The 27,689-nt window shown below is 53.3% G+C and overlaps 2 protein-coding genes across 5 annotated transcripts; both read right to left on the bottom strand.

Annotated features, from left to right (window-relative positions):
• Positions 1-7: 7 nt before the first annotated feature.
• Positions 8-7,829, bottom strand: ADPRS (ADP-ribosylserine hydrolase). Its single transcript, XM_075909161.1, has 6 exons — positions 7,598-7,829; positions 4,737-4,833; positions 3,689-3,896; positions 3,390-3,574; positions 1,878-1,978; positions 8-1,342 (listed from the first exon to the last, which is right to left on the bottom strand). Exons 1-6 carry the CDS (start codon positions 7,788-7,790, stop codon positions 1,050-1,052), a joined length of 1,077 nt encoding a protein of 358 aa, XP_075765276.1. The 5' UTR covers positions 7,791-7,829; the 3' UTR covers positions 8-1,049.
• Positions 7,830-9,276: 1,447 nt separating this feature from the next.
• TEKT2 (tektin 2) lies at positions 9,277-27,238 on the bottom strand. 4 transcript variants are annotated; one of them, XM_025190240.2, is made up of 11 exons: positions 27,120-27,159; positions 26,061-26,203; positions 24,993-25,160; positions 19,677-19,802; positions 17,627-17,832; positions 16,282-16,425; positions 15,405-15,519; positions 13,962-14,069; positions 12,055-12,198; positions 11,116-11,195; positions 9,277-9,696 (listed from the first exon to the last, which is right to left on the bottom strand). In XM_025190240.2, the coding sequence occupies exons 3-11, from the start codon at positions 25,146-25,148 to the stop codon at positions 9,483-9,485; spliced, it is 1,293 nt and encodes a 430-aa protein (XP_025046025.1). In that variant the 5' UTR covers positions 25,149-25,160; positions 26,061-26,203; positions 27,120-27,159; the 3' UTR covers positions 9,277-9,482. The 4 variants fall into 4 exon arrangements, with proteins under 4 accessions (XP_025046025.1, XP_006134332.1, XP_025046026.1 ...); XM_006134270.4 differs by lacking the exon at positions 26,061-26,203 and having other exon boundaries at positions 27,120-27,238; XM_025190241.2 differs by lacking the exons at positions 26,061-26,203; positions 27,120-27,159 and adding an exon at positions 27,027-27,099.
• Between the last annotated feature and the right edge of the window lie 451 nt (positions 27,239-27,689).

Here is a 27,689-nt window from a genome sequence, read left to right as displayed (position 1 = left end):
CAATAGCTGCCTGCAAACCGGATAACATTTATTTGTTTTCTGTATTTACTGCAGACATTTCAAAACAAGCATTATTTATACAAATCAGCTTGCATACAGACTCATCTCATTTCCTCTCCGTCCTACTTGACTGGGCACGTTTTTAAACAGCCCAAGGCAGAACACTGTTTTCTAACAGAGGTTCTATCATTTGTCCAGTCTCCTAATGGAGGAGCCCTTCCTTAACAGAAGTGAATTCTCGACTGAAACCATTCTTCTGTCCACTTTTACACCGTCCCAACCAGGTGCACAGGTTGAAAGCAATCAGTGTTGTATCCAGTTCCCACCAGTCAATCAGATTTTTGTCACTGATGTTAAGGGGACCAAGATTTGGGCCTTAGGTACCACTAGGCTTTATTACATTCTCTTCTCTCTGGTTTACTAGTGACCTTGCCACATGCACCACATGAGCAGAAGGTACAAGCACACCACCGATTCGGCACTGGGAGGAGAGAGTCATCAGAGCATTCTGTAAGGTCACAGTCTGCTGCATGAGGCAATGGAAAGTTTAGGGAGTCAGGTACAGGTGTAAATGCAGACAATCCAGATGACAAAAGAATTGCAAGATGGATATGGAGCAACCCAGGTTCTTCCTGAAGGTTAGATGGAGAACATGCGAATGGAAGGCTGTGCAATCTGGAAGCAGATGACAAGAAGCTGGTTCCTGAATTTAGACTCCACTTGAAGCTTGGACAAGTTGAGACACAGAATGAGCCACTGACAGGAGGAGAGACCTCAGTGAGCAGAAATCTCATTTAAAAAAAACAGATCTTGCCTCTGGGCTTTGGTGGCATAACAAAGTTCGCCACCCGAAGCTCCCTGTGCAATCAGTTTCCAGCTAAATGTTAACAGAAAAACAAGGTCCAACTCTCACTTCTACCATGTGACACCTGACAGCCAGTGCCACCATGGGGTGGCCAGGTTACAGATGATCCATTCGCTGTGGATCTGATCCGTGAAGTAGAGGTTGCCACTTGCTTTAACTTGGCACAAGACGCCACTTCTGTGGCTCAAAGTCGTTGGCAGTAAAGTTCATGCAAGCTATCTGCCAGCACCTGTGTCTCTTGGAAAGCTTCGCAGCTCTGCTCCCAGCATGGGGGTACCTGCTCCTCCCCATAATAAGCTCCTGCAATGGCTCCCGCCATGGTAGCTATGGTATCTGTGTCTCCTCCCAGCGAAATACAGTAGATGATGACCCTCTGTAGATTGTTGTAGTGATCAGGAATATCTGGGTCCGATTTCATGGAGCGCAAGAAGGAGTAAATCGCAGTGGGGACAGACTGCAGAGCAGCAATGCCATTGCCTGTTAATGAAACCAACCACATTGAGTAACAAAGCTATTTCTAACCTTCCACAACAGAATCCCTTTCCTTTAGTTCATGAGCTTGTCTTATTACCAATTTCAAACTTTAATATGGCTGGTTCAAGCCAGGTGAAGTGTGGGTAGATGTTTCTTTCCATCCCATGCTCTCTGCTGATCTCTTGATCAGCACACCACTACTGTCCCAGGTAGGGGAACATGTCTATGCACAGTCCCAGCCTGTAACATCCCTGCGTTCCCAGGTCATTAAGATGAGATCTTAGAAAATTAGGAATTATTATTCAAAGTATTTCTCTCAGCGAGACAGCCGGTCATCCACCATGGCTGCCCTAAACGAGGAAATCACTGCAGAGGGGTTCTCACACATACTCTTCCCACAGGGATTGCAACACATCCAACCCACGGTGGCCTTGGAAGCAAGAGGCAGAATCCAGGAAAGAAAGCACTAACCACCAGACCCTTAGCTAGCCCTGCCCCAGGGCTCTCCCTGAATACCTGTAGGAAGAAAGGTGCTTACCTAACTCAAACAATACGTCGGACTTTGGAACGGTGCTAAGCTCCAAAAATTCCTTTATCTTCTTAAGACGCCTTGAAAACGGCAATTCCTGTAACCCCATCCTGGAGATAAGACACAGGAATGTAACAAATGCCCCACTCCAGTGACTTCTCCCTTCCTGCCACCAAGGAGCAATGTGCACGAATGGAGCTCATACAACCCAGCCTATGAAAAGGTGTCCCAACAGAGCAGGAAAAGGACCCTTTAAGGGCTATGAATATGAGGCGGAATCTTCCCACATTTCCAGGTGTTTGAATCATGGTCTTGTCTATTGAGACTGCCTGTGCACATGGGGAGAACGAGCAAAAACCTCAAAGCAAAGCTATTCTGAGAGCACATCCAACTGAAATGAATAAATGAGGCTTGCCCAGAGGACGAGGAGGAAAGGACCCATCTTACCTGTCTGCAGCAAGTCACCCCTCTCAGAAAGGTCAGATAGAGAGGAAGAACCAAAGTTTTTCAAACAAATTACAGAACAGGGAGAAGCTAGACTGAGCAGCACGCAGCCAGCAGCGCAATCTCCCAACTGGTCAGACAGCTCTTATGAACCACACACACACTCTTCCACTCCATAAAGGGACTGACGTGGACTGAGAGGAGAGGCAGAGGGAACGGGACCTGGAAGAATTCCTGGCCCAAGGACATTCATACCAGGACAGACTGGGAGATATGCTCATGGTAGCTGAGTGTGCAACAAGAAAGGCACTTTCAGCTGCTTCTGGAACAATGCAACCCCCCATCACAGGAACGGCCCTGAGCCATAAAAGCCCTGCAGCTAAAAATCAACACACAGTCTAACAACTTGAAGGAATATCTCATTGCCTGTGTCTGGAGTAGCATTGTGAGAGCACAGAACAAAATCTATAAGGACTTAGGTAGACAGCTGTACGGAGTCCAGAGAAAGACACTGCTGTGAACTAGGGATGTTAAATATCAGTTAATTGAATAGTCATGTAATCTCATGAATTCTTATCAGTTAGTCAACTATTCTATAGTCACTGGGGGCACTGCTCCAGTCCTGAGGAGCCCCTTGCCACCCCACGCTGCTGCTTCTGTATCAGAGGAGTTTAAAAAACAGCTCCTCTTGCAGACCAGCTGCCTGTTGCCCTGTGCTGCTCCCTCTGATAACAGGCAGCAGTGCAGGGTGGCAGCAGCCCTTGTCTGGAGGGTGGCTCTCAGCTCCCAGACCCAGTGTGAGCTGGAACTGAGCAGGGCTGCCTGCTCGCTCAGCTCCTAATACACTTTAAATGCAAAGCCGCAGTGGGGGTAGTCCTGGACCCAGAGTGAGCCAGTCTGCTGGCCAGTCTGCTAAAATATTTAGAGGTGAGGAGGGAAAGGCGGGAAGAATGCGTGCAGTCTTGTTTAATCAGTTAATCGACTACACTATTACATCTCTACTGTGAACTAAACCCAACTCCATATGGAAGTCACAATGCAATGAGGAGAGGAGCTGACTTTCTGAGCCCTACTTACGCTCGGGCATCAGCCAAAGATTTATCATCTGCCTCCACATCTTCCATGTGGCCGATCAGCTGCTCCAGGAAGGTCTCCCCATTGAGCTCTCCCTGCAGGGCGAGGTGCACTGCCAGAGCCTGCAGGATGGCTCCGTTGTAGCCCAGCGAGTTGGCATGGGTCAGCTCAGCACTGAGCTTTGCAAACTGCAGATTGAACAAAAATACCATTAGGAAACCCAAATGAAAGAGTCACCAAACCCCACCCTGTCAGCAGAGATCGGAAAGTCCCGGTGCCTGAGCAAACCCCATGCAATGTACCTTTTTCACATCCTGAACATCAGGGTAAATCAGTGAAATGCCTGCTACCCTCATGGCACCACCGTTCCCGTAGGAGCCTTTCCCATTGAACTGCTCTCGGGCAGGCTCAAAGACATCACTGCATTTGGGGCTCAGAAGTTTCTTGAACACTTTGACAACTGCCATCCCGTAGCCCCGATCTGGGTCCTTCTTATGTTCCTCTGCAAATCTGCCAAAGGCAAAACAGCAGCAGTTACACAGGAATTAGTAAAACCACAATGCAAAGGGGCAGTTTCAACTAACATGTGATCTGATCCTAAACACTTTTTTGAAAGTGTCTATAAAAAATTATTATTATTTGTATCAAAGGATGGGGTGGAGGAAGGGAACAGAGATTGGACCAGATGGTTGCACTGACTTTATCAGTTTGTGGTTTAAGTTCTCAACTTTTTGATTGTTTTAAGATGTACTTAAAAGATCATTGGAAACATTTTATTGGTTATTGGCCACTGCTCAGCAGAAATATTGTTTGTTCAAATCCACAGGAGACAGTTTTTAAACAATTAAACCTTTGCACCTCAGTGCTTTGAAACCCAAACGATTCAGCACTAAGGATCTGAAAGGGAAACGGACTATAAAACAAACTGACTTTGTGGATTTTTATTGCCCAAAGCTAAGGGAAGCATAAAAAAGGAAACCGCTTACCAAGCAATAAGTAAACTAACAGGGAATAATTGTGAAGTGTTTTTAACAAAAAAAGTAGACAATCTTGTTTGCTAAAAATGCAAGTGTTCCTTTGACAGTATCCCCCTCTTTAGTTTCAACCTCAGATTTGAGAGGCCACTCAAATGACACTAAAGTCAATGAGAATCTCAGAGAGGACAAACCAAACTGCAGCATTGGGGCCACTCTCCAAGTAATTACATGGCTACTTCAGACTGGATTTAGGAGAGTCCCCTACACTTTCCTGGACTCAAGAGGCACAGTGCCAAGTGGCTAGTTAGCTTTCACTCCTTGCCACTTGTGAAAAGCAAGAAATCTCCCTGCTCTGATGACTGCAGCTCCTTACCTCCTGGCCATATCAACTTCATCAAACTCTCCCTTGGCTAAGAGGGACCGCGCCACACACCTCGCCATGGCTGTGTCATCTGTGTAACAGAGCGTTTCTGAAAAACAAGGCAAAAGGATGGGATGATCATCCAAACACCAAAAGATCCCACTGCCTTCTTGGTCCAATCATTTCGATACAGCCAGGGGACTTCTCTGAGAATCTGGAGTTTAAAAGAGTTTGCTTCGTTTCCAATCATTCCAATCTCTTAGCACCATGTCTAAGATTGGTCACTGACTAGAGCTTCATGCAATGCAGACACACCTGCCTTCAGCAATACTATGAGATGGTGTTGTCAGTAAGCACAACAAGACCAGTGATCTGGGATTAATATTAAAGCAGTACAGACAATGTGAAATCTAATGATTCCAAATGAATGAATTCAAATTCATTTCAGATGCCACACCTGCACCGAAGGCCCCCTGCCAGCACTGATCAGGGTGGTTCTAAAGTGGCTCCCCCCCCCCCTTCCCTCATCCTACTTCTACATGAAAGCCGTTAGCTTTGGGCAGACTAGACTTGGTGATTCACACCCGGGGGGGGGGGGGGGGGGCAGGTCAGAGTGTGCATGAGAGAGGTGGCTAGGAGTTTGTGCGCCCGGGGGGAGGGCAGCGTGAGTGGAGGAGGCTGGGGGTTCACAACCCCTGGGGCCAAATGGAGTGTGTGGGGGGCATCATCCACCCTTCTAGCAGGACAATGGGGGGGGAGGAGAAAATGCCTGGGGATTCCCACCCCCAGAACAGAACAGAGTGCATGGGAGGGTAGCTGTGTGGGTAGGCTCCCGCAGGCAAGATGAGGTGCGGGGGGAGAAAAGCTGGGGCTTCAAGCCACTGGGGCCAGGCAGGATGCTAAGGTGGTGGTGGTGGTGAAGCATACAAGGGGGTGAAGCTGGGGGTTCAGACCCCAAGGCAGGATGACGTGCATGGGGGGGGTTGAGGCCTCTGGAGCTCGGCGGGGTGTGGTCGGGAGGCAGCTGGGGATTCAGGACCAACACAGGACGGGGTGCACAGGAGGGGTGTGTGGTTCAGGCCCCAGGGCAGGATGGGGGCAGTTCGGGCCCCAGAGCAAGATTGGGTGCACAGGGGGGATTAGGCCCCAGTACAAGATGGGAGGGAGCGGGGAGGAGGAGCAGTCCAGGGCAGGATGGAGTGTGCGGGAGGGGGATTTGGTTCAGGCCCTAGGGCAGGAAGGGGGAAGTGTGGGGAGGGTAGTTCAGGCCCCAAGGCAGGATGGGGAGAGCAGGGGGGCAGTTCGGGCCTCAGGTCAGGAAGGGGGGGGGTTCGGGCCCCAGGGCAGGATGAAGGAGCCGGGGGGGTGCTCGGGCGCCAGGGCAGGATGGGGGGGAGCAGGGGGGGCCGGTTCGGGCCCCAGGGCTGGGTGGGGGAGGGGCGGTTCAGAGTCCCAGGGCTGGGGGGGGTTCGGGCCCCAGGGCAGGGTGGAGGGGGGTGGGGGGTGCAGTTCGGGTCCCAGGGCTGGGTGGGGGAGGTGCGGTTCAGGGTCCCAGGATGGGGGAGGTAGTTCGGGTCCCAGGGCGGGGGGGGGGGGGGGGGCGGTTCGGTCCCCGGGGCGGGGGGGGGGGGGCAGGGGAGGCAGTTCGGGTCCCAGGGCGGGAGGGGGTTCAGGGCCCCAGGGCGGGGGTTTCGGGGCCCCAGGGCGGGGTGGAGGGGCGGTTCGGGCCCCAGGGCGGGGTGGAGGAGGGAGAGGCGGTTCAGGTCCCAGGGCGGGGGGGGCGGTTCGGGTCCCAGGGCGGGGGGGAGGAGGGAGAGGCGGTTCAGGTCCCAGGGCGGGGGGGGCGGTTCGGGCCCCAGGGCGGGGGGGCGGTTCGGGCCCCAGGGCGGGGGGGGGCGGTTCGGGTCCCAGGGCGAGGAGGGTTCAGGGCCCCAGGGCGGGGTGGGGGGGCGGGGGGGCAGTTCGGGTCCCAGGGCGGGGGGGGGGGGGGTTCAGGGCCCCAGGGCAGGGCGGGGGGGGTCGGGCCCCAGGGCGGGGGGGCAGTTCGGGTCCCAGGGCGGGGGGGGGTTCAGGGCCCCAGGGCAGGGTGGGGGGCGGGCAGTTCGGGCCCCAGGGCAGGGGGGGGTTCAGGGTCCCAGGGCAGGGTGGGGGGGGCGGGGGGGGGCAGTTCGGGCCCCAGGGCGGGGGGGGTCGGATCCCAGGGCGGGGGGGGGGGGGCGGTTCGGACCCCAGGGCGGGGGAGTTCAGGGCCCCAGGGCAGGGCGAGGGGGGTCGGGTCCCAGGGCGGGGGGGGGGTTCAGGGCCCCAGGGCGGGGGGGGGCAGTTCGGACCCCAGGGCGGGGGGGGGCAGTTCGGACCCCAGGGCAGGGCGGGGGGGGCGGTTCGGGTCCCAGGGCGGGGGGGTTCAGGGTCCCAGGGCAGGGTGGGGGGGGGCAGTTCGGGTCCCAGGGCGGGGGGGGGCGGTTCGGACCCCAGGGCGGGGGGGGTTCGGGCTCCAGGGCAGGGTGGGGGGGGCAGTTCGGGTCCCAGGGCGGGGGGGTTCGGGCCCCAGGGCAGGGTGGGGTCGGGTCCCAGGGCGGGGGGGGGCGGTTCGGGCCCCAGGGCGGGGGGGTTCAGGGCCCCAGGGTGGGGGGGGGCGGTTCGGGCCCCAGGGCGGGGGGGTTCAGGGCCCCAGGGTGGGGGGGGGCGGTTCGGGCCCCAGGGCGGGGGGGGTTCAGGGCCCCAGGGCGGGGGGGGGCGGTTCGGACCCCAGGGCGGGGGGGATTCGGGCCCCAGGGCAAGGTGGGGGAGGGGCGGGGGGAGGTGCGGGGCCCAGGGCAGGGTGGGGGGCGGGGGGGGGTTCGGGCCCCAGGGGGGGGGGTTCAGGGCCCCACCTCCGCCCGCCGGCTCCAGGCCGCGCACGTGGCGCAGCACCTCGGGCAGCCGCACCGCGTCCCGGCCCTCGAAGGCGGCGCCCAGGCAGTCCCCGAGCAGCGCCCCGGCCAGGCAGCCCCGGAACCGGCCGCGGGCCGGCGGGAGCCGCGCGGGGACCCGGCCCACGGAGCAGCCCGCCAGCGCCGCCGCCATCTTCTTCCGGCAGGGCAGGGGGCGGGGCCTCGAGGAAGGGCGGAGCTCCCAGCAGGGCGGGGCCAAAGCCTGTGGAGGGAGGGGGCGGGGCCCCAGAGAAGGGGCGGGGCCATCTCTCAAGGAGGCGGCTGGAACCTAGGGGAGTGTGGGGGGGAGGGGGTGTCACCCTAGCAGGCGCATGGGCGCACTCACTGCCCCTTCTCCCCCCCCGGCCAATGACATTAGAGCCTGGGGGGGGGGGGGCGTTGCTCCTTGGCCCCTGTGAGGCGCCTCTGCCCTTTTTCTCTCCCTACCGAGGTGGATCCGCAGCGCAGGAATTCACATTCGTGCCACTTCAATTCGCATTAGGCTTGAGCGGGGAGCGCGGGATCGGCTCATTCAGCTCAGACCGGTTGTTTCAGGCGGCCGCCTGTCTCCCGCCCCCAGCAAGTACGTTAGTTTATAGCTGGGTCCAGGAGTTAAAAGGCTGCAATTACGCAAGTCCCAAGCCTGCTCCACAGCCGGTTTCTAGGCACCAGAGCAGTGCAAATGCTTAATATCAATAAGCACAGTAGAAGTGCGCTAGAAATGTAGCCCTGTTAGTTTAGTGATCTGAGGAAGTGGGTCTGGCCCACGAAAGCTCATCAGCTAATAAACCATCTTGTGAGTCTTTAAAGTGTTACATAGTCCTGTATTTTGTCACAGTAGAAGGGACTGTTACAGTACATAGCTATACTGTTACCCTAGGGATTGGCACAGCCTTGTCACGGTGGCTAGACAATCCAGCATAGGCAGGACTTTTTAAAAATCAATGCTTAGGCTCCAGAGCAGAAGGCAACCCCTATTTTAAAAAAAAAATCACAGGCTGGTGGATATACTATGAACCTGCCCAAGTGGATCCCCAATTGGCAGACATGAAGATGGGGGTTTCCCCCGGAATTCCACTCCTGCAAACTCACCTTGAGATCAGGAAATCTAACAGCTTTCTTTTCTACAGGGACCACTACTGTAGCACCAGAAACATAACACTGGTGGATGAAGAGTGAGTCAGACACAGACAGACAGGCTAGACCCTGAGCCCAATTTCACCCGCATAACAAGTTTTCAATGGCGAACGCCTGGAGTAGCGACTTTTGTCTTCGAGGGTGTAAAAAAGTTCTAGCACATAGCAAGCACTATTGGGACACAGCGACTACACAATTAACTCTTAGTTCGCACATTTATTGCCACAAGAGCCAGAATGGACTCCAGCTCCCTGTCTTGTAGCTGGGGTGGTTCCGCAAAGCGAAGAGGAAAAAAAAACACAAAAACCCACAACTTTATTTGAAACGCGAAAGCAGGCAGATCTGACTGTCTGCACGGGGGGGGAGACCTGGAGAGGCCCCAGTGTGGCACAGCTCCTTCCGAGAGCGGAACCCGGCCCTTTAAAGGACTTAAAACACACTCGAGACTGAGCCCACATGGATTCAATCACCGTAAAACGCTTCCAATGCGGTCAGATGACAAGTGCTGGTGGGGACAGACTTTATTGTTTATAATGCTCCTTGAAGTGCAAGAAGCTATAAAAATCCTGCAAGGGGACAGACAGTTATAAAACAACTTCGGGGGCAGGAGAATAACATTGATCTAACACAACACAGATGTCGGCTTCCCTTGCTACGGAACTGACTCACTAGGAGTTTTATCTTCGGCGCGGCTCTGCTGCCCAGAGGCTTACGCTAGCTCCAGCTGCCTGCTCTTCAGGGGCGAGAGGGTCCGGTTAGTGGTGCGGTTGAAGGTGTCAATCTCCGGCACAAATTTCTCCGCGGGGACTGTGAGTTTTCTCCTGCTGTCCATGCACTTGTTGTCCAGCAGCAGGGAGTTGGCTTTGTAGCTCATATCAGTTTGGATGCGGTACAGGTGTTTGTAGAGCGCGTCTAGCGCATCCCTGAGCAAAGCAAAAGGTGCCACGGTACTTGTCTGCTGGCATTTCACCTGACAAACAGCCAGCTTCCTGCTCTGCCCCCACGACAGTAAAGCAGCGCCGCTTTTGCCTTTGCATTCAAGCTAATGCACACTGGAGTGACAGAGGGAGCTCCCGACACGCTGTGTTTTATGGCTCAGGCCTCTTAATAGCAAGCCCACATGCTGCTACTGGAATGCAGAACGCAAGCGCCGCGGCAATGGGACTCCAACCCAAATCCCAGGCAGTGGTTCCATTTCCCCAGTTGTTTGTCCAGTCTCCGCCCCCCGCCGCCAATTCTATAAATGTAGTTCAACCACAGCCCGGTTTTGCCAATCCTGGCCTGCAGCGCCCCCTGCTGTCTAATCCACAGCTCCCCACCCACCTCCCGCCATGCACCTGCAGCGCCCCCTGCTGTCTAATCCACAGCTCCCCACCCACCTCCCGCCATGCACCTGCAGCGCCCCCGCTGTGTAATCCACAGCTCCCCACCCACCTCCCGCCATGCACCTGCAGCGCCCCCTGCTGTCTAATCCACAGCTCTCCACCCACCTCCCGCCATGCACCTGCAGCGCCCCCTGCTGTCTAATCCACAGCTCCCCACCCACCTCCCGCCATGAACCTGCAGCGCCCCCGCTGTGTAATCCACAACTCCCCACCCACCTCCCGCCATGCACCTGCAGCGCCCCCTGATGTCTAATCTACAGTCACCTCTCACAGTCCACCTGCAGCGCCCCCTGCTGTCTAATCCACAGCTCTCCACCCACCTCCCGCCATGAACCTGCAGCGCCCCCTGCTGTCTAATCCATAGCTCCCCACCCACCTCTCACCATACACCTGCAGCGCCCCCTGCTGTCTAATCCACAGCTCCCTACCCACCTCCCGCCATGCACCTGCAGCGCCCCCTGATGTCTAATCTACAGTCACCTCTCACAGTCCACCTGCAGCGCCCCCTGCTGTCTAATCCACAGCTCTCCACCCACCTCCCGCCATGAACCTGCAGCGCCCCCTGCTGTCTAATCCATAGCTCCCCACCCACCTCTCACCATACACCTGCAGCGCCCCCTGCTGTCTAATCCACAGCTCCCCACCCACCTCTCACCATACACCTGCAGCGCCCCCGCTGTGTAATCCACAGCTCCCCACCCACCTCCCGCCATGAACCTGCAGCGCCCCCGCTGTGTAATCCACAGCTCCCCACCCACCTCTCACCATACACCGTTCCTGATCTGCAGCGCCCCCTGCAGTCTAATCTACAGCTCCCTACCCATCTCCCGCCATGCACGTTTCTGACCTTCAGTGCCCTCAGCACCGAAGGGTACAAAGCACCTTCTGGTGCTTGTTAACATTATTAAATGTTATTAAATGCCTTGGAACCTAACTCCCAAACCACTAGGAACGTACTGTGACTGTGCAAGTTTCTGCTTCAGGGCAGCGATGGTGCCTTCCAGCTGGTGGACCTCGTCAGTTAACCCATACTGCACCTAGGAGTCAGGGACAGGCCATAAGAGCTGACACCGGGGTTTGCTAGTTACTATGATTCCTCCAATTCCCCCTATAGCCCAGCTCCTGCACCCCTTTGTTTCTATGCTTTAACTCTCACAGCATGGTGGATCCCCCTTTTTTATTCCTCTTTCAGTCTCCATTCAGTTCACACCTAAATGCATTTTGGAGCCCAGAGAAGTGCTTTGGTTTTGAGATGTAATAGTGTAGTCGATTAACCAATTAACCGATAAGCAAAAGCTTATAGGTTAATGCTATAGACTACATGCCTTTCCCCCCACCCCTTGCCAGTAAATTTTTTTAGCAGGCTGGCCTGCAGCCCAGCTCAGTCCTGGCTTGTGCCAGGTCCAGGACCTACCCTCACTGCGACTCTACATTTAAAGTGTATTAGGAGTCATATGGGCAGACTGCCTGGCTCAGTTCCGTCCTGCACCAGGTCCAGGAGCTCAGCCCCCCCTTTCCTCACCTGGGACAGGAGCTTCTGCCACCCTATGCTGCTGCCTCTGTATCAGAGGCAGCAGCGTGGGGCAACAGGCAGCTGGTCTGCGAGGGGAGCTGTTTTTTCAACTGGCTCCCCTTGTGTACCAGTTCCTGCCTAGCACCGTGCACTGCTGCCTCGGATGGCAAGGGGCTCCTTTGGACTATAGAATAGTCCAGTAACCAATACAAAATCATGAGGTTAATCGACTATTTGATTAACCAATATTTAACATCCCTACTTTGATTGCACTATCTAGGGTTCCACCCTCAACTTCAAATCCCTCATGGACAATGGGGGTACCAGGCTCGTATCCACCCCCTCCGCACATACAAATGTCCAGCCTACAGGCTCATCTGTACCTGATCCCGGCACAGCTCCATGTTGGGGCGGTACGTCCGGGTCTCCAGGCGAGTGTGCGCGAGTTTCAGATCCCACATCTTCTTCCTGAGATCTTCCTCCAGGCGTCGGATATCCTCTTCCATCTCAGCAATTTCCTCCAAGGTCTGAGGATTAACACATAGAGCCCAAGGGATGGATACCATCCTGCCCTTGCAGGTATCCAGGTTAGTAAGGGGGCACTCAAAGACTGGCTTGCGGGGCTCCAGAAATTCCCATCAGCTCTAGATAGGGAACCAGCTGTATTCAAGGCAGTTTCAGCCCCCCTGAGGTTTTACCAGGCCTGGAGTGGTTTTTAAACCACTGGTGTTGGCCACTGTTGGCAGACAGGATACTGGGCTAGAAGGACCTTTGGTCTGACCCAGTACGGCCGTTCTTATGTTCTTACTAAGGGGCTTCCACTCAAATGGATGAAAAACAGTTTGCTAAATTTATGTGGACTAGGCATCATTGCTTAAAAATCCAGTTTCCACCCCAGTCTGGCAAGGCATGCTGCAGCTGTTTCAGGACCACTGTGGCTGGGTTATAAGGATGAAACATAAGGGCCCAAGTTGACTTTTCAGCTTGCAGATTCCACCAAGCAATTGTGTTGTGGACTGAGAACCACTGAATTATTTCACTCACACCACTGAATGAACGGGCTTCCTATGGGAGCATTTCAGGAAAGATGTGGAGAAATTGGAGAAAGTCCAGAAAAGAGCAATAAAAATGATTAAAGGTCTAGAAAACATGACCTATCAGGGAAGACTGAAAGAACTGGGTTTGTTTAGTTTAGAAAAGAGAAGTCAGAGGGTACATGGTAGCAGCTTTCACATACCTAAAAGGGTGTTACAAGGAGGAGGGAGGAAAATTTTTCTCCTTAACGTCTGATGATAGGACAAGAAGCAATGGGCTTAAATTGCAGCAAGGGAGGTTTAGGTTGGACATTAGGAAAAACTTCCTAATTGTCAGGGTGGTTAAACATTGGAATAAATTGCCTAGAGAGGTTGTGGAATCTCCATCATTGGAGATATTTAAGAGCAGGCTGAATAGACATCTATCAGGGATGGTCTAGATGGTGCTTGGTCCTGCCGTGAGGGCAGGGGACTAGACTTGATTTCTTGAGGTCCCTTCCAGTTCTAGTGTTCTATGATTTTTCAATCGGTGTTGAGCAGGACTGGATTCAAAGCAGTTCTCTGCTCATCCCTCTGTGATACCTCTAATTACATTTCTCTTCCTTCACAGAATCAACTGGAAAAAGCAGAATTTCCCTTTGTATTTGAGTAGCAGAGATAAAACTCAAGGAGTGGGGTCAGCCAAGTCGATTTGTTTGTGGTGTCAGACTAGCCGCTTCACATCAACTGATCAGCTGACCTGAGCATTGCAAGGAGGCCATGGCTGGGATACCATGAGCTCATACAACTGATGCCTCGTGTCCATACCCAACAGCTGCCTGATGCATTTTACAAGGGCCGGTCCTACCAGGCAATCGCCACACCTGAGATGAAGGCATTAGCTTGGGTTCAGCTGACCCTGTGTGGGCGAGAATGGTTTCTCCCTGGGAGGAACAACAGCATGTGTTGCAGCTGTATCTGATCAGCCAGGCATACTGACCCCCTCTGAATGGTACACAAGCTGCTCCTGGTACCAGTGCTGGGTGTTGGGGGATAGAGGCTTAGCAATCCCACAAGGCAGTGAGAGAGCCAAGGTAGGTCGAGATGCCCCAGGGGGTGGATGTGCCAAGAGGTTTCAGACAGAAATGCCTCTTGCGCGGGGATGTGCTGACCCGCAGCGAGGAATCGTTTCATGTCCCCCTTGCCAGAGATACGCTCTGACGCTAGAATCGCACTGCAGGGCGCTGGAAGGTGAAGGAAACAAGCCCGAAATTTACGTTCTTCTCCTGCCACTTCAGCTCGTCATAAGCTTTTTCAAACTCCCGGATCCTCTTCCGTAAGGCGAACTCGGTGGCCACTCGCTGAGCTTCCAGCTCGTTGTTTGTCTAGAGGGACAACAGGTTACGGCCATGGAGATGTCTCTGCAGCACTGTTAAAGCAATTACCCTGCTCCCTCTGGAACATACCCCTCTCGCTTTCAGGGCCCTGCATGATCTCACCTGTCGCCTGCCCATTCCTGTGCTCCTCTCCAGTCTCCTCATGCCCTTCATCACCCCCCTGACATGCACTGCTCTTTATTATTTGTACGGTCACAACCCCCAGGAGTCCGGTCAAGGCCAGGACCCCACTGCGCTAGGTGCTGTACAGAGAACCAACAGAGTCCCTGCCCCCAAAGAACTTACAGCATCATGTCAATATAAAGACACAGGGCAGATACATAGACAGGCAGATGGGGAGTAGAAGGAAACAACTCTCAGCAGCTGGGTCCTGGTCAATAGCCCTCTCTATGCCTGAAACACCTGGCACATCTCCCAATGTTTCAACAAACATCCCTCTTCTCTTCCAAAACTCCTTGTGTCCCCACTGGCCACTTATTCCGGAAAATCAGCCGCTTTTCCGGAATAATTTGCCAGCTGTCTACACTGGCCCCTTGAATTTCCGGGAAAGCACTGACAATCTACTGTAAGAAATCAGCCGCTTTTCCAGAAATACTATGCTGCTCCCATTCGGGCAAAAGTCCTTTTTCCGGAAAACTGTTCCAGAAAAGGGCCAGTATAGACAGCACAGAAGTGTTTTCCGCAAAAAAGCCCCGATTGCGAAAATGACGATCAGGGCTTTTTTGTGGAAAAGCGTGTCTACATTGGCATGGACGCTTTTCCAGAAAAGTGCTTTTCCGGAAAAGCATCCTGCCAATGTAGACGCGCTTTTTCCGGAAATACTTATAACGGAAAACTGTTCCGTTTTAAGCATTTCCGGAAAGTCATGCCAGCGTAGAGTAGCCCTTCTACCCAGACCCTTCCTACACGGCTCTGTGGGCCCCGTCTGGTTTGTGTCCGAGTCTAAGCTCTCTGGGACAAGGCCCATGCCTGGTGAGATCTGTGGGGAGCTGTGATAATCTAGCGAGACACACTTGTTTTTTGTTTTAATCGCTATCCAGGAAACCAGCAGTCCTCCAACCACCAAAGAAAACATCCCTTCCCCTGAACCAGAAGCAACACCACATCACAGGACCAACCCAGTTTTGGCGGAGCTCTTCAGATGGGAGCTGTCGGGCTAATTTTGATTTGGCTTCTTCAAACCTTCCCTCCCCCAAAAGCACCATCTAACCTGCTGCCTATTTCGAAGCTGGGAAGCAGGCTGCACTGGTCCAGTCTTCTCTACCGGGGAACGCGTCACCTGGCTTAACATCCCTTAACTGCACCTGCGGCTTCTGCATTTACCTGTGCAATGGTGAGCGCGATGGCTTCCCGCAGCTCCGTGGAGGCTTTCATTTCTGCCTCCGCTCGGTCCTTGTTGTACTGGCTGTACTGGTCCCACTGCTGCGGCGTGGTCGATCTAGAATGCCAAGTGCGCACAACGGGACAGACGGTTCAGACCCACCCCTTGGGGAACAGGCAAAGTGTCTGCAAAAGAGGAACCTCCCCATGCGAAGGTAGGAAAAACTTCCTAAAGCTGCAAAGAGACTCAGATTTCGAGACCAGAGGGGACCACTCTGATCATTGTATCCAACCTGCTGCATAACAGACCAGGGAATCCTTTTGAGATATCCAAACATTGAATGCACCCACCCTCTTGGGTGAATTGTTACCCTCCCTGTGAAACTAGCATGGTCCAGTGGTTACAACAGAGGACAGGGAGGCAGGTTCTCACCCCAAGTTTGTCACTCACTTGCCGGGACATTTTGGGCAACTCACTTCCCCCTCTGTGCCTCAGTTTCCCGTTCTATAAAATGGGGGTGCTGTTAAGTTGCATCACAAGGATTGTTCTGAGGTTCACGTGTGCTTTGAAACACTCAGACGGAGGGAGAGTGCTCAGGAAGGACCAGTGGTTACTGGTAACAACAATCACTGGAAGTACGGAGAAAGGCTTTCTTCCCCGAGGACTGCATCTGATCTCACTCCCTGACAGCAGCAGAGCCGGTCAGACAGCCCTGAATCCGGCTCTTGGTGTTTTAAACTCTAGGCCAGTCGATCAAGTCATTTCCGCAAAGCACCAGAAACTCAGCTCATGGTGGCAAGAGTCCCACGTCTTTCCAGCGTCAGCATGAAGGTTAAAGCAGCCAAGGTTTGGCCAGGAGGGGCCTGGTTTTTCCCTTACCCGACTGGGACCCGGGTTGGATTGACCTTGAACGAGATGTTGGGTGAGTTGACGTTGAGGGAGGAGCAGACCCGGTCTATCTCCAGGGCTTCCATTTTACCCCGGTGATCGAAGTTGAGCTGCTGACGGGCTTCCTGCAATAGGCTGCCAAAGGAAAGGGCAGGACAAGCTGCATTGATCACTGTTTGGCTGGAAAAGGTGGTACTGGAACCATGGGCAGTGGGTGTGAGAGGCAGGGGGAGGCATTGCCTTCCCAAACTGCCAGGCGTGGCCCCGCCCACTTTTCACCCCCTGCTTCATTGTGCCTCCTGGGCTGCCACCAGGCTTCAGCCACGCTGAGGCTGGGGACGTGCCCCCCGCCCTCCCCATGCTCCAGGGCTGGAGAGGCTCATGCAGGGGGTGCCGGAGACCTGCCCCTACTGTGGAACATGGCTTGAGGTGGGAGGGGGAGAGCTGGAGCTCTGCCCCGGGGGGGGGGGGGGTGGTAAAGGGGTTGGCTCCTGCAAGGGGTGGAGCCTCAGGTGGAAGAGGCGGGGCTGAAGAGTTGCCTCCCCCCCAGCCCTAGGTTCACCCACCGCCCATGACTGGAAGAGTCAGTGACAACACATCTCCTTGGCAGACAGATCATGCAGCACATGGTGAACAAACCGGAGTCAGACCTGGGCTGCCAGACTGGTTCACTCAGAGGACACAGCAACTTGTCCATCCGAGGTGACAGAGAGAGTCAGATCAGCCAGCCAACTGGCCTAAACTCAGTTCACATTTCCCGAGCTTTCTGGGGACCTCTGTGGGCTAGAGACCTGACTGGGCTTTTTAAAATAAACAAACAAACAAACAATGAGATTCTATAGCACCAGGCTGGCCCCGTTTGAGCCTCCACGGTGATTATTTGGTGGCTCAGCTATAGCTGCTCCTTGAACCCACCGCCCGAGCAGGCCTGAAGTGCAGTGACCCAGAAGGGCGGAGCGCCCAGAAAGCTGGGCACAGCAGGGTTGTGTTTGGAAAGCAGCATGTGCTTCGGGGCATGAGTTGCCTTGGAGGGGCCGGGATGTTCAGGGTCCCACCCGGGGATCCAGAGCTACTGGGGCAAAAGTTCAGGCCTACCTATTCGCTGCCATTATTCCAGCAGTATGTCCACCGTTTGTTCTTAACGGGTCCACTCCGGCCAGGGCTGCTACTGGGTGTCCCCTTGAGATGCTGACACCACGTTTAACAGCCAAGGCTCTGCTCAGACGCTGGCCAGCCTGGAGGCACGTCCAGCCCAGAGCCCCGCGGAGAGAGACGTGTTCGATTTGGAATCCACCGGTGCGGTGGGACCCAGCCCGAGCTCTGCGGCTCGACTCACCAGAGCTGCTCGAAGGCCTCGCTCACTTTCTGCTGCAGGTCTCTCTTGGCTCCATCGATCACCTCCACCTCCTTGTGCAGCTCGTCCTCCACCGGGTCCTTCACCACGTCAATGGCTCGGCGGCTCTCCCGAAGCGTCAAGCACTCGATGGCCACATCCAAGGGCAAGTTCTTGGCCTGCAGCGCACGTTCTGCGGCCTCCTTCATCTGCGGGGGGAGAAGGCAGCATGGGTGAGGGGTGCCGCCCTTCCTCTGGGGGGAAGGTGCGCGGCAGTTCCCATGGCGATTGCCCAGCACCATGCATGCAGATAAAAATACGGATCCACCCACATCCACTGGAAACAACGTGCATCCCATCCGCAATCTGCTCCCCGCCTTTTTATGGGCACCCACGTCCACACCTGCACCTCAACAGCAGCAAGCGGTCTCGCAGTGCTCCTTCAGGAGGAGCAGGTGCAGGTGGGTCCTCGGGGTGCTTGTCCGGCTCTGTCCTGTGCTTACTGGGGAGCGTGGCCAGGGCATGGGTGCTTGTCCCATCCCCACTAGGAGTGCCAGGTGGGGTGGGCGGGGAGTGGGACCAACACCCCAACCACACTCCTCCGCAGGATCGCCCCGACCTCGCTTCCTGGTGGTTGCTGGGCAGGGCGGAGTGGGACAAGCACCTGTGTAGAGCCCTCTTGGTAGTGTCCGCATGCGCTCCCATAGCCGCAAAAATGAATCCTGGACATTCCCATCCACACCCACCGGTACGGAGCTGGTAGCTGCCGGCTTGCAGGGCTCTACCCAGTCCCTCCTCGTTGCTACGGCTGGAAGCAGCTTTTAAGCCTTGTCGCGAGTGGTGCACGGCTGCCATCTACTGGGCGCAAGGTGCCCGAGCTGACGGCCTCTGTCTATAGGCCGGGCGGGCAACCTGCGGCCTGAGGGCTGGATGTAGCCCACTGGGGTTCTAAAGGGAGGCCCGCGAGACATTTTGTTCAGGGTTGCGTTTGCACGGGGTTGCCAGATTCTGCCAGTTTCCAGTGTGTCATTGTTTCCTATCAGTATTATGAAAGCAAGGGAGGGAGGGGCGGGCCGACGGCGCACACCACGCTGACTGGGAGAGCCGGGCGCTCCCTCTGCATCCAGTCAAAGCGCTGCCACGGTTCAGTCGGCCCAGCCTGCACATTCCAGACAGGCAAGCGCAGGGAGCAAGGCTACCCTCTCCCGGGACAGCGTCTTGGTTACGACAACCTTGCCATCGCTGATATGAAGAGGGCCGTTAGTCTATGTGGCCCATCACTGGTCTATAAGGCCCGCAGTTCAGAGGCGACGTGCTAATGCTGTTAAGCCCCTCAGCTCACACTCAGCTCTCCCATGATTTTTGGAGCAAAAGGAGCTTAGGGGCTTCTCCCCCTTGGCGACCCTAAAGTCCGACAGGACCAAAAATACTTTCCCATTTCCAGTTGATCCCAGCCCTTGCAATATCCCTTTCTCTGACGACCTCATCTTTGCAAATATTCTGCCCCGCCCCCGGCTACAGCAGCTCCATCCCTATCGTACATATCAGAAAACCCAGGTTCAAGAGAATGTGCGACCTGCTGGTGGCCCTGCAGTGAGTCCCTGGCAAGGCCTTGGGGAAATGCACAAAACAGATTTAGCCTTCGGTGAAGCTAAGTGAGGAGACGCAAACTCCTCATTCTAACTTAAGAAAAGACGTGACTTGAATTTTTCCTGCCTAATTTTTCCTGTTGAGCTCCCAATAAATGTTTTTTTAAAATCCTCTCATTATTTCTTAAAGTTTTTTAAAAGTTTGGCATTTCATGAATTGCTGTGTTCTCCCTGCAGATATTTTTCTAAGAAGGGAGACTATATGAAACACTCAGCGCAATGCAATGCCTCAACTCAGCCAGGGACAGAAGAAACGGGGTTTGTTTTACTGAACACAATTTAAGGCCGTGACTCTCAGCTGAACTCGGCGTCTCTGATCCTAAGCCCTACACAGGAGTCTGCCCAGGCCTGGCTCATGGATGAAAAGCATAGTTGAGTTGAAGCCACCTGCTTCCCCAGCGTACTTTGATTAAGGCATCGATTTCGGTGTCTGTGTCGGTGAGGCATTTGTCCAAGGTCTCCTTCCATCGGTTCACGCTGTCGATGCGCTCGGCGAGTCGCGTTCGGTTGTCATGCTCGTCCCAGTGCGTCTAGAATGAAAAGAGACCCCAATTCAATCCATTCCTGGTCGCTGAAATTGTGAAGACTTAGGATCATTTCACCGGCCTAGACAGTGCCTTGCATGTGAAGGACTAGCATTGCTTCTGGTAGTCCGGTGTGTTGCCCCTGCTTTGTACTAATGGAAATAACCACACAAGGTACAGGCCACTAAAGCATCAAACCCAGAGTCTCCATGAACACTGGCACACCCACAAATCCGCACGGCTGTGTGATTTTCTCTCTTGTAAACAGCTTTCTAAATTGCACAGAACTAAACACCCCGCCCCTTTTCCGAGCCCCCCCCCTTCACTCCAGCCCGCTGTCCCACCCCTTCTCCATCACTCTCCCTCACTTCCACTAGGTGGGGGCAGAGGGTTGGGGCATGGGAGTGGGCTCAGGGCTGGGACAAGGGGTTGAGGTGGACATGGGTTTAAGGGCCTGGGAGGGCAGTGTTTACCTCAGATGGCTCCTGGCAGGGATGTTAAAATGCATTTATGTAGAGGTGTAAGTGCTGACATTTTTCACATGGTAGGCGGAGGAGATGGCTCTCACAGGAGCTGGTATATGTGCAAAGCTGGTTACCCACAGCTCCCACCTTTCTGCTGCTGCTACCTCTGCATCAGAGGCAGCACCGAGGTGGGGGGGGAGGGCGGTTCCGTGAGGAGTTTGAAATCTGGCTCCCACCTCTCCCCCACTACAGAGGCAGCAGCAGGGGTGGGAGGGAGGGAGCTGTGCATAACCATGTGCATTAACCAATGGAATCACACAGATACACATTCACATCCCTAGGGAGAACAGCACGGGTAGTGCAGACTTCCACCTGCCCTGGGTCCACACCGCTCCTGGAAGCGGCCAGCGTGTCCCTGCGACCTTTAGGCAGAGGGATCAGAGGGCTCTGTATGTTCGCAGCCAGAGAGAGTTGTGTAGTTGGCGCTGGAGGTGAGGGCAGCACACAGAGCTTAGGGGACACAGGGACCCAGCAGCCAATTCTGGGAGCTACACAGATCCAGAGCAATGAGGGAATCTGCTTTAGCCCTGCTGCACCAACCAGATGTTTAACAGCCCCTGATCTAGATCATCCCTGGCAGGTGTCTGTCTCACCTGCTCTGAAATATTTCCAGTGATGGACATTCCACAACCCCCCTAATCAATTGATTCTAGTGTTTCTCCACCCTGACAACTAGGAAGTTTTTCCTAATGTCCAACCTAAGTGCAGAGAGATCTGTTGCGAAGGCTGCATCACAGCAGCTGTACCACTTGGGATGACAGGCTGCAAATTCCCAGTCTGCTTGGAAATTGAGGAGACAGCTGACTATAGGCGCAGGAACTGTCTGCAATTGCTGCTGTGTCCAGAGAGCTGTTTCCAGCTTCTCTATAAAAGGGCATGTGTTCCGTCAAACCTCATGCTGAAACAGAGGTCACGGCAGCAAAATGGAGAAATCTGCAGGAAGGACACCTACAGGTTTACTGGTGAATAGCTTTTGCATAAAAGTTATTGCTAAATTATTCCACATGCCCCATTTACAATGAGAGGTTGAATGTGTAGTAAAGGGTTGTTTTGTTTACCATGAAACTCTCTCTCTGTGCAGCTGACTAGGAACTGCTAACACCTTGTAATGGGGCTAGGCCCTAAGGCCAAAAGGGCCATAGAGCAGACCTCCAAGTGGCTAGAGTCACTAGGAGGAACCCAGCCAATCAGGGGCCACGAGGGACTATATAGGAAGCTGCAGGACTATAGGAAGATAGTTGCAGTCCAGACCTGGAAAAGAGAAGGCCAAGGCTGACTGTCTGGCAGAGCCAAGGACCGCTCAGAATGGGGAGCTGTTTAGAACATTGTCTCCAGGAGGAGAAGCCCAGGAGGCACCACTGTCATAGGGGAAAAGACTGAACTCAGAGACACACTCTACACAGGGCACCGGGATGGGCCCGTTAGAGGTGTACCCCGGAAGGAGGTTGTGATTGCACAGTGTGACTTGGCTAGAGGGCTGAGTAGCCACAAGGCTTTTAAGACTGACAGAATGCAGGAACCCACACTCGGACAAAGGGGGGGCGCTTGTGTGAGGGGAGTGCTGACCCAGCTACACACCTGCATTCAGAGATCCATGTATTGTAGCTCTGAAGTTTAAGGCAGCGTTAATACCTTTATGCACAGGACAGGGAGAAACTGACCTGTGTATCCGCGAAAGGGGGGGAGGGCATTCAGTGCAGGAAAAGGAAAGTGTAACAGCTATCATATGATCTCTGCACCCCTCTGGCCTATTACACACGTACCGCTCTCTATAAATAACCCCCAATGTCAGTTACCTGGCTGCATCCAATGGGGCCTATATTCAGGCAGTGAGCTTCTGCCTTGTACCAGGAGGGCCAACTGTGGTCAGTGAATTGGATGGTTTTCGTTATGGAGGTTCCCAGCAGAGAAGGGGGATCAAGCCATAACCCGGCGCCCTGGCCTAGCGAAAGGGTTTTGTGAGTGGTGCCAGTAGGTCTCCACTCCCAATGCCAAGGTAGGCCCAGCAGCAATGGGAGGTCTTACAGAGGAAGGCCCGACGGTCCCTTTGTGATCCCTGAGTCCTGCCCCTCCACAGACCCAAGAGCTTCCCCCCAACAATTTCTGCATCAAGTCTGCAACTTCTGCTTGACCCAGAGCAGAGCTTTCCGAAAGTCACCCAGATGTGCAGAATCAGATTCCAAGGCCAGAAGGGACCACTGTGATCCTTCAGCATGGCCTCCTCTACGACACAGGCCAGAGGAAGCTCCCAACATGTTTCCTTTTGAACGAGATCGTCTGGGTTGTTTTTTTTTAATCCAGTCTGATTTAAAAATGACCAGTGATGGAGAATCAACCCCAGCCCTTTGTTAAGTCTTCCCAGTGGTGCATTAGACTCACTGTTAGAAACATGCCCCTTACTTCCATTCTGGATTTCTCCAGCTTCAACGTCCAGCTGTTGGATCCTTCCAGTCTGAAGAATCCATTAGCAAATATTTGCTCCCCAGGAACAAAATGTAAAGGCCGAAAGCGATGGAGAATCCACCAACTCCCGAGGTAAATTGTTCCAGTCGTTAGTGAGGGAGGACGGATTGGATAGTCCTTTTTGGCTTTAAAAATGGAACACACTGGCTACTAAGATCTAAATAGATAAATCACAGCAAATAACTTAGGGTACATCTACACTAGCAAGCTCACAGCAGTACCAATGCAGCTGTACTTGCATCCACAGGAGCGAGGGAGAGAAACTCTCCTTCCAGCATAGCACTGTCTACACTACAGGATGAACCTCTCTAGTCCAGCATCCTTGGGACTTGACCCATTCTAAACCAGAGAATTTTCCATACTGTCTGGAAGCATTACCAACATGTCTGCCGCTTCCTGGGCTCTTAGAAGACATTTAGGGGTGAACTAGAGCTAAATCACAGCACAGAACAGAGCCAGAATCGGTGGCTGCAAACAAATTTTATGGACATTTGGTTAACTAAAATCATACCGGACCAGAGAGAGAATGTTTCCGGACCAGAGAGTGCTGGACTAGAGCAATTCAACCTGTACCACTTATGCTGGTGAAACTTGTGTCACTCAGAGATGTGGGGTTTGTTCACATCCCTAAGGGTGTGTCTAGACTACAGAGTTTTGTCGACAAAACTATACCTGCGTCTACACTACCGCTGAGTTCTGTCGACATAACGTCGACAGAACTCAGCAGTTTTGTCAATGCTGGTAAACCTCATTTTACGAGGTATAACGCCTTCTGTCGACAGAGTTCTGTCAACAGAAGGTGTTATTTCATGTAGGGTTGTGTTTAGACTACAGGGTTTTGTCGACAAAGCAGCTTGCTTTGTCGACAGAACTGAATGTAGTCTAGACGCTCTTTGTCGACAGAAGCTTTGTTGACAGTATCTGTCGACAAAAATTCTGTCGACAAAACCCTGTAGTCTAGACGTACCCCAAGTGACACATTTTGCCCACATAAACACTGGTGTAGGAGTGGCCTAGCCCACAAAGTCAGACTGGCATTCTCACAGATGTATTCAAACTCTGACAATTTCACACAAGTTTTGTTCACCCTGCACCTTGCTATTCATAGTCCAAAAGTACAGCTGAGCAACAGAGCTTGGATTAGTCACATCTGTCTCTGTTTCATGACTGGATGAAAGTTGCTGTTCTAATCAGAATTCAGGTGTGAACGTGCACAGATGTGAAATTAAAAAAAAAAAAAAAACCCTTTCCAGGGTATTCAATCCAATTTTGTGGGTAAAACTTGAGCTGATGAGGCATTTGTAGAAGGTGAACACAGAATTGGGGAGAGCATGGGCCACATCAACTGAGTTTATATGTTAGAACCAATTTTATTGGAAGATTATTCTCACCCCCAGCATTCACCTGGCCTTGCTAATTTCACACTGAGCAAGCACTTCCTAACAAGCCATCATTACAGCCAAAGGGCTGCTTCAGTCATCTGAAAGTTGACATGGGACACACTTCTTCCCCATTCCAATTCATTCAGCCAGACAGGACTTTAAACACTCCCTTCTCCTGGCCCCAGCCAGCAAACCGCTTTAACAAACAAAAAGGAGCAGCATTGGAAAAAGTTGAGAAGAGGGCAATAAAAATGATTAGGAGTTTGGAACAGATGCCATATGAGGAGGGAATAATAAAATGGGGACTTTTCAGCTTAGGAAAGAGGAATCTAAAAGAGGATACGATTACAACAAAGGTCCATAAAATCATGATTTGTGTGGAGAAAGTAAATAAGAGTTATGTACTCCTTCCCATAATACAAGAACTAGAGAGTAATGAATGTAATGAATAGATAAGTTTAAAACAAACAAAAGGAAGTACTTCACATGATGCAGTGTCAACCTGTGGAACTCCTTGCCAGAGGATGCTGGGAAGGCCAAGACTATTCGAGTTAAAATAAAAACTAGATAAACTCATGGAGGTTAGGTCTATCAAAGGCTATTAGCCAGGATGGGGAGGAATGGTATCCCTGACCTCTGTTTGTCAGAAGCTGGGAATGGGCAACAAGGGACGGACCATTTGACAATCCCCCTGTTCTGTTCATTCCTCCTGGGGCACCTGGCTTTGGCCACTGTAAAAAGACAGAACACTGGGCTAGATGGACCTTTGGTCTGACCCAGTCTGGCCATTATGTTCTTAAGGAGAGCGAAGCACCTAGGAAGCCCACCTGGTTGTTGGTTTCATTACGGAGAACTCTGGCTTCCTGCCTGATCTGATGGGAAGCAGAACGCTGACGCTCAGCATTGGTAGAGATGAGGTTGGCATTGGTGTGCCAGTCTGGTACTGTAAATCTCTGTCCGGGCTTCACACTTAGCGTGGCCATGTCAGCAGCTCACTTCAGTGGAGAGAGAGAGAGAGGGGAAAAAAACAAGCAATCGACTGACTTCCCTGTCGGCCATGGGAATGCCCCTTGAGGTTGGAAAGCACAGAAAAGGACAGTAAAAGTTTCTCAGCCACCAGCATCCCCTTTTGACAATGTGCCTTCTTGGGAATACCTGATGACCAGGGTCCTACCAAATTCACAGCCATGAAAAATGCATCGTGAAATCGGGTCTTGTGTGCTTTTACCCTCTGTAGCACAGACACCACAGGGCTGGGGGGCTGTAACCAGTCTCTCTCAAATTGGGGGGCTCTGACCCAAAAGGGAGTTGCACAGGTGTCACAAGCATATCTATGGGGTGGCCACCCTTCGATCTGCACTGCCAGGAGAGTCGTGGGTGCTGACCGTGGCTCCAGCTCTGAAGACAGAGGAGCCACTGTAAGGGTGGCAATATCATACCATGCTCTCAGTCGATAGCCGCCTCTCTCTAGCTGCCCAGCTCTGAAAACAGCACCGCTGTCAGGAGCGGCACAAAAGTGAAACACACAGACCCCTCTCTCTCTCACACACACACACACGCGTCAGGACTCCCAAAATTACAACCTTGTGAAATTCCAGATTCAAATACGCTGAAAGCATGAAATTTACGATTTTTTTAATCCTGTGACAGTGAAATTGCCCAAAATGGATCACAGATTTGGTAGGGTCCGACTGAGGATGATGCATCTGTCCATCCTTCACCTGCTCGGCTCACTGGGCAACCTCCCCCAACTGCTGATCTTGGGAAAGTCAGCTCCAGCAGTGAATTTCCCTGCCGTATTTCACATGCCCAGGCAAGTGATAGGATGCGTCTCTGCGCATCAAAGTCCTTTCCATTCACGCTTCACCACGCACAGGGCTGGGCTGGTCAGAGACCTGAGGCTGCGCTTATTTTGCAGATGCAGAACAGGATTGTCGCCATTCTCTTCTACACAGAGGTGCAGCCCCTCCCGCACGATGCTCAGCCTGGATGGGCGCGAAGCCGCTAGGTCACAAAGACGCGAGGGCACCCCATCCATCTGTCAACAGAGCACTGCATGCTTCAGACTGCCCTCTGGAGACAGTAACTCAAAGATTACAGGGAACATGGGCCACTGGGGACCTACTGAGGCTCTGCACTCTGCCACTGACAGCATGGGCGGCGGCGAGGGGGGGAGGGGAGAATCTCAGACCCGGGGGCTGGATGCCACCCCTGCTTGCCTGGATCTGGCCCCTGAGGCTCAGGGCAGCTTCCCTCTTCCCTCGCATTGGGGAGCCCAACTGGTGCTCCAGCCCCCCGCTGCCCTACCGCGGGGCTGGAGCACACAAAATCTACTAAGCTAGGAGCCCCGAGGCGAGGGGAATGTGGGGAGTGTCTGTCTCCTCAGGTGGAGATAATGTCAGTGAGGGTTTTTTATTTTCACTAGGGTGCGGCCCCACACTGATTTTTCTGCAGATCAGCGGCCCCCGACCCAAAAAAGGTTTCTCCAGCCCTGGATTAGAGACTGCAACCAAATCCTGCTGGTTTCAACCAAGCAACTTGTTCATTTAACACCAATGGGGCCTTTTGCGCACGTACGAAAAGCAAAGATTTGTAATAAAACCAGTTTGGGTGGGGTGGATAGGGTATGCAGTTCCTTGAGTGGGGGATGGAAGAAGTCACACGAGGGCCTTGGGACTGCTGGAGAGGTGGGAGGGGTCAAATTATATGGAGAAAATTTGAATAAAAGCCACAGAGAAAGGCAGGAGGAAGAGAAGGTTTCTTACTTTTTCTGGGTTGAGATTAGTGCTACAGACAACAAACACGTCTCCCTCCCTCCCCTTTCTCTCACATACACAGTAACCATGGCAAAAGTACCAGACCTGACACGTCTCAGATGCTCTGCACAAAGCCCAATTCCTGAATCTCCACCCCATCCTGGGCTCCTCACACCCCATCAACTCGGATCAACTTACCACCTTCCTTCCTTGACCCTGGAGTTTCTGCTGGCCAGGGCTGAGGGTGTGTTTTTTTTTTTTTTTTTTTTTTGTATTAGTGGTTGCTAAGCATGCTTGGGGGGGTTTCCAGGCAACCATCCTCACCAGGAGCCAATCAAGGGCCTTCTCCTCTTTGTTTACAGGGAATGGGAGCCATAGCAACCAGGGGATGTAAGAAGAGAAGGGCTTGCCTGCTTTCAGGCCCAACTGTTTGGGCCCGAGATTGCAGGAAAAAGAGAGAAGTGGGATCTGGTGCAACTCAGAGGTTCTGGGTGGGATTGGAGAGGACAACAAGGAGCCAGGGAAGAGGGCAGCATCTGAGAGAATAGAGAACATGGACACCCATATGCACCAGGGAAACTCACCTCCACTTATACAGGACAAAAAACAAACAAAAAAACCGTAGTGACTTAAAGTGACTACACATAGTCCCCGACTTTAGAACGAGTTACATACCAAACACTTGGTCGTAACTCAATCTGTTCGTAAGTCAGACTCCATTCATTTAAATGTGACCGCGCTGTTCATAAGTGCAGATCGCTCATTCGT

The sequence above is a fragment of the Pelodiscus sinensis genome, chromosome 25, assembly GCF_049634645.1.
Source record: "Pelodiscus sinensis isolate JC-2024 chromosome 25, ASM4963464v1, whole genome shotgun sequence".
NCBI lineage: Eukaryota > Metazoa > Chordata > Testudines > Trionychidae > Pelodiscus > Pelodiscus sinensis.
The sequence above is the reverse complement of the archived record's forward strand: the minus strand, read 5'-3'. Positions and strand labels throughout refer to the sequence as shown.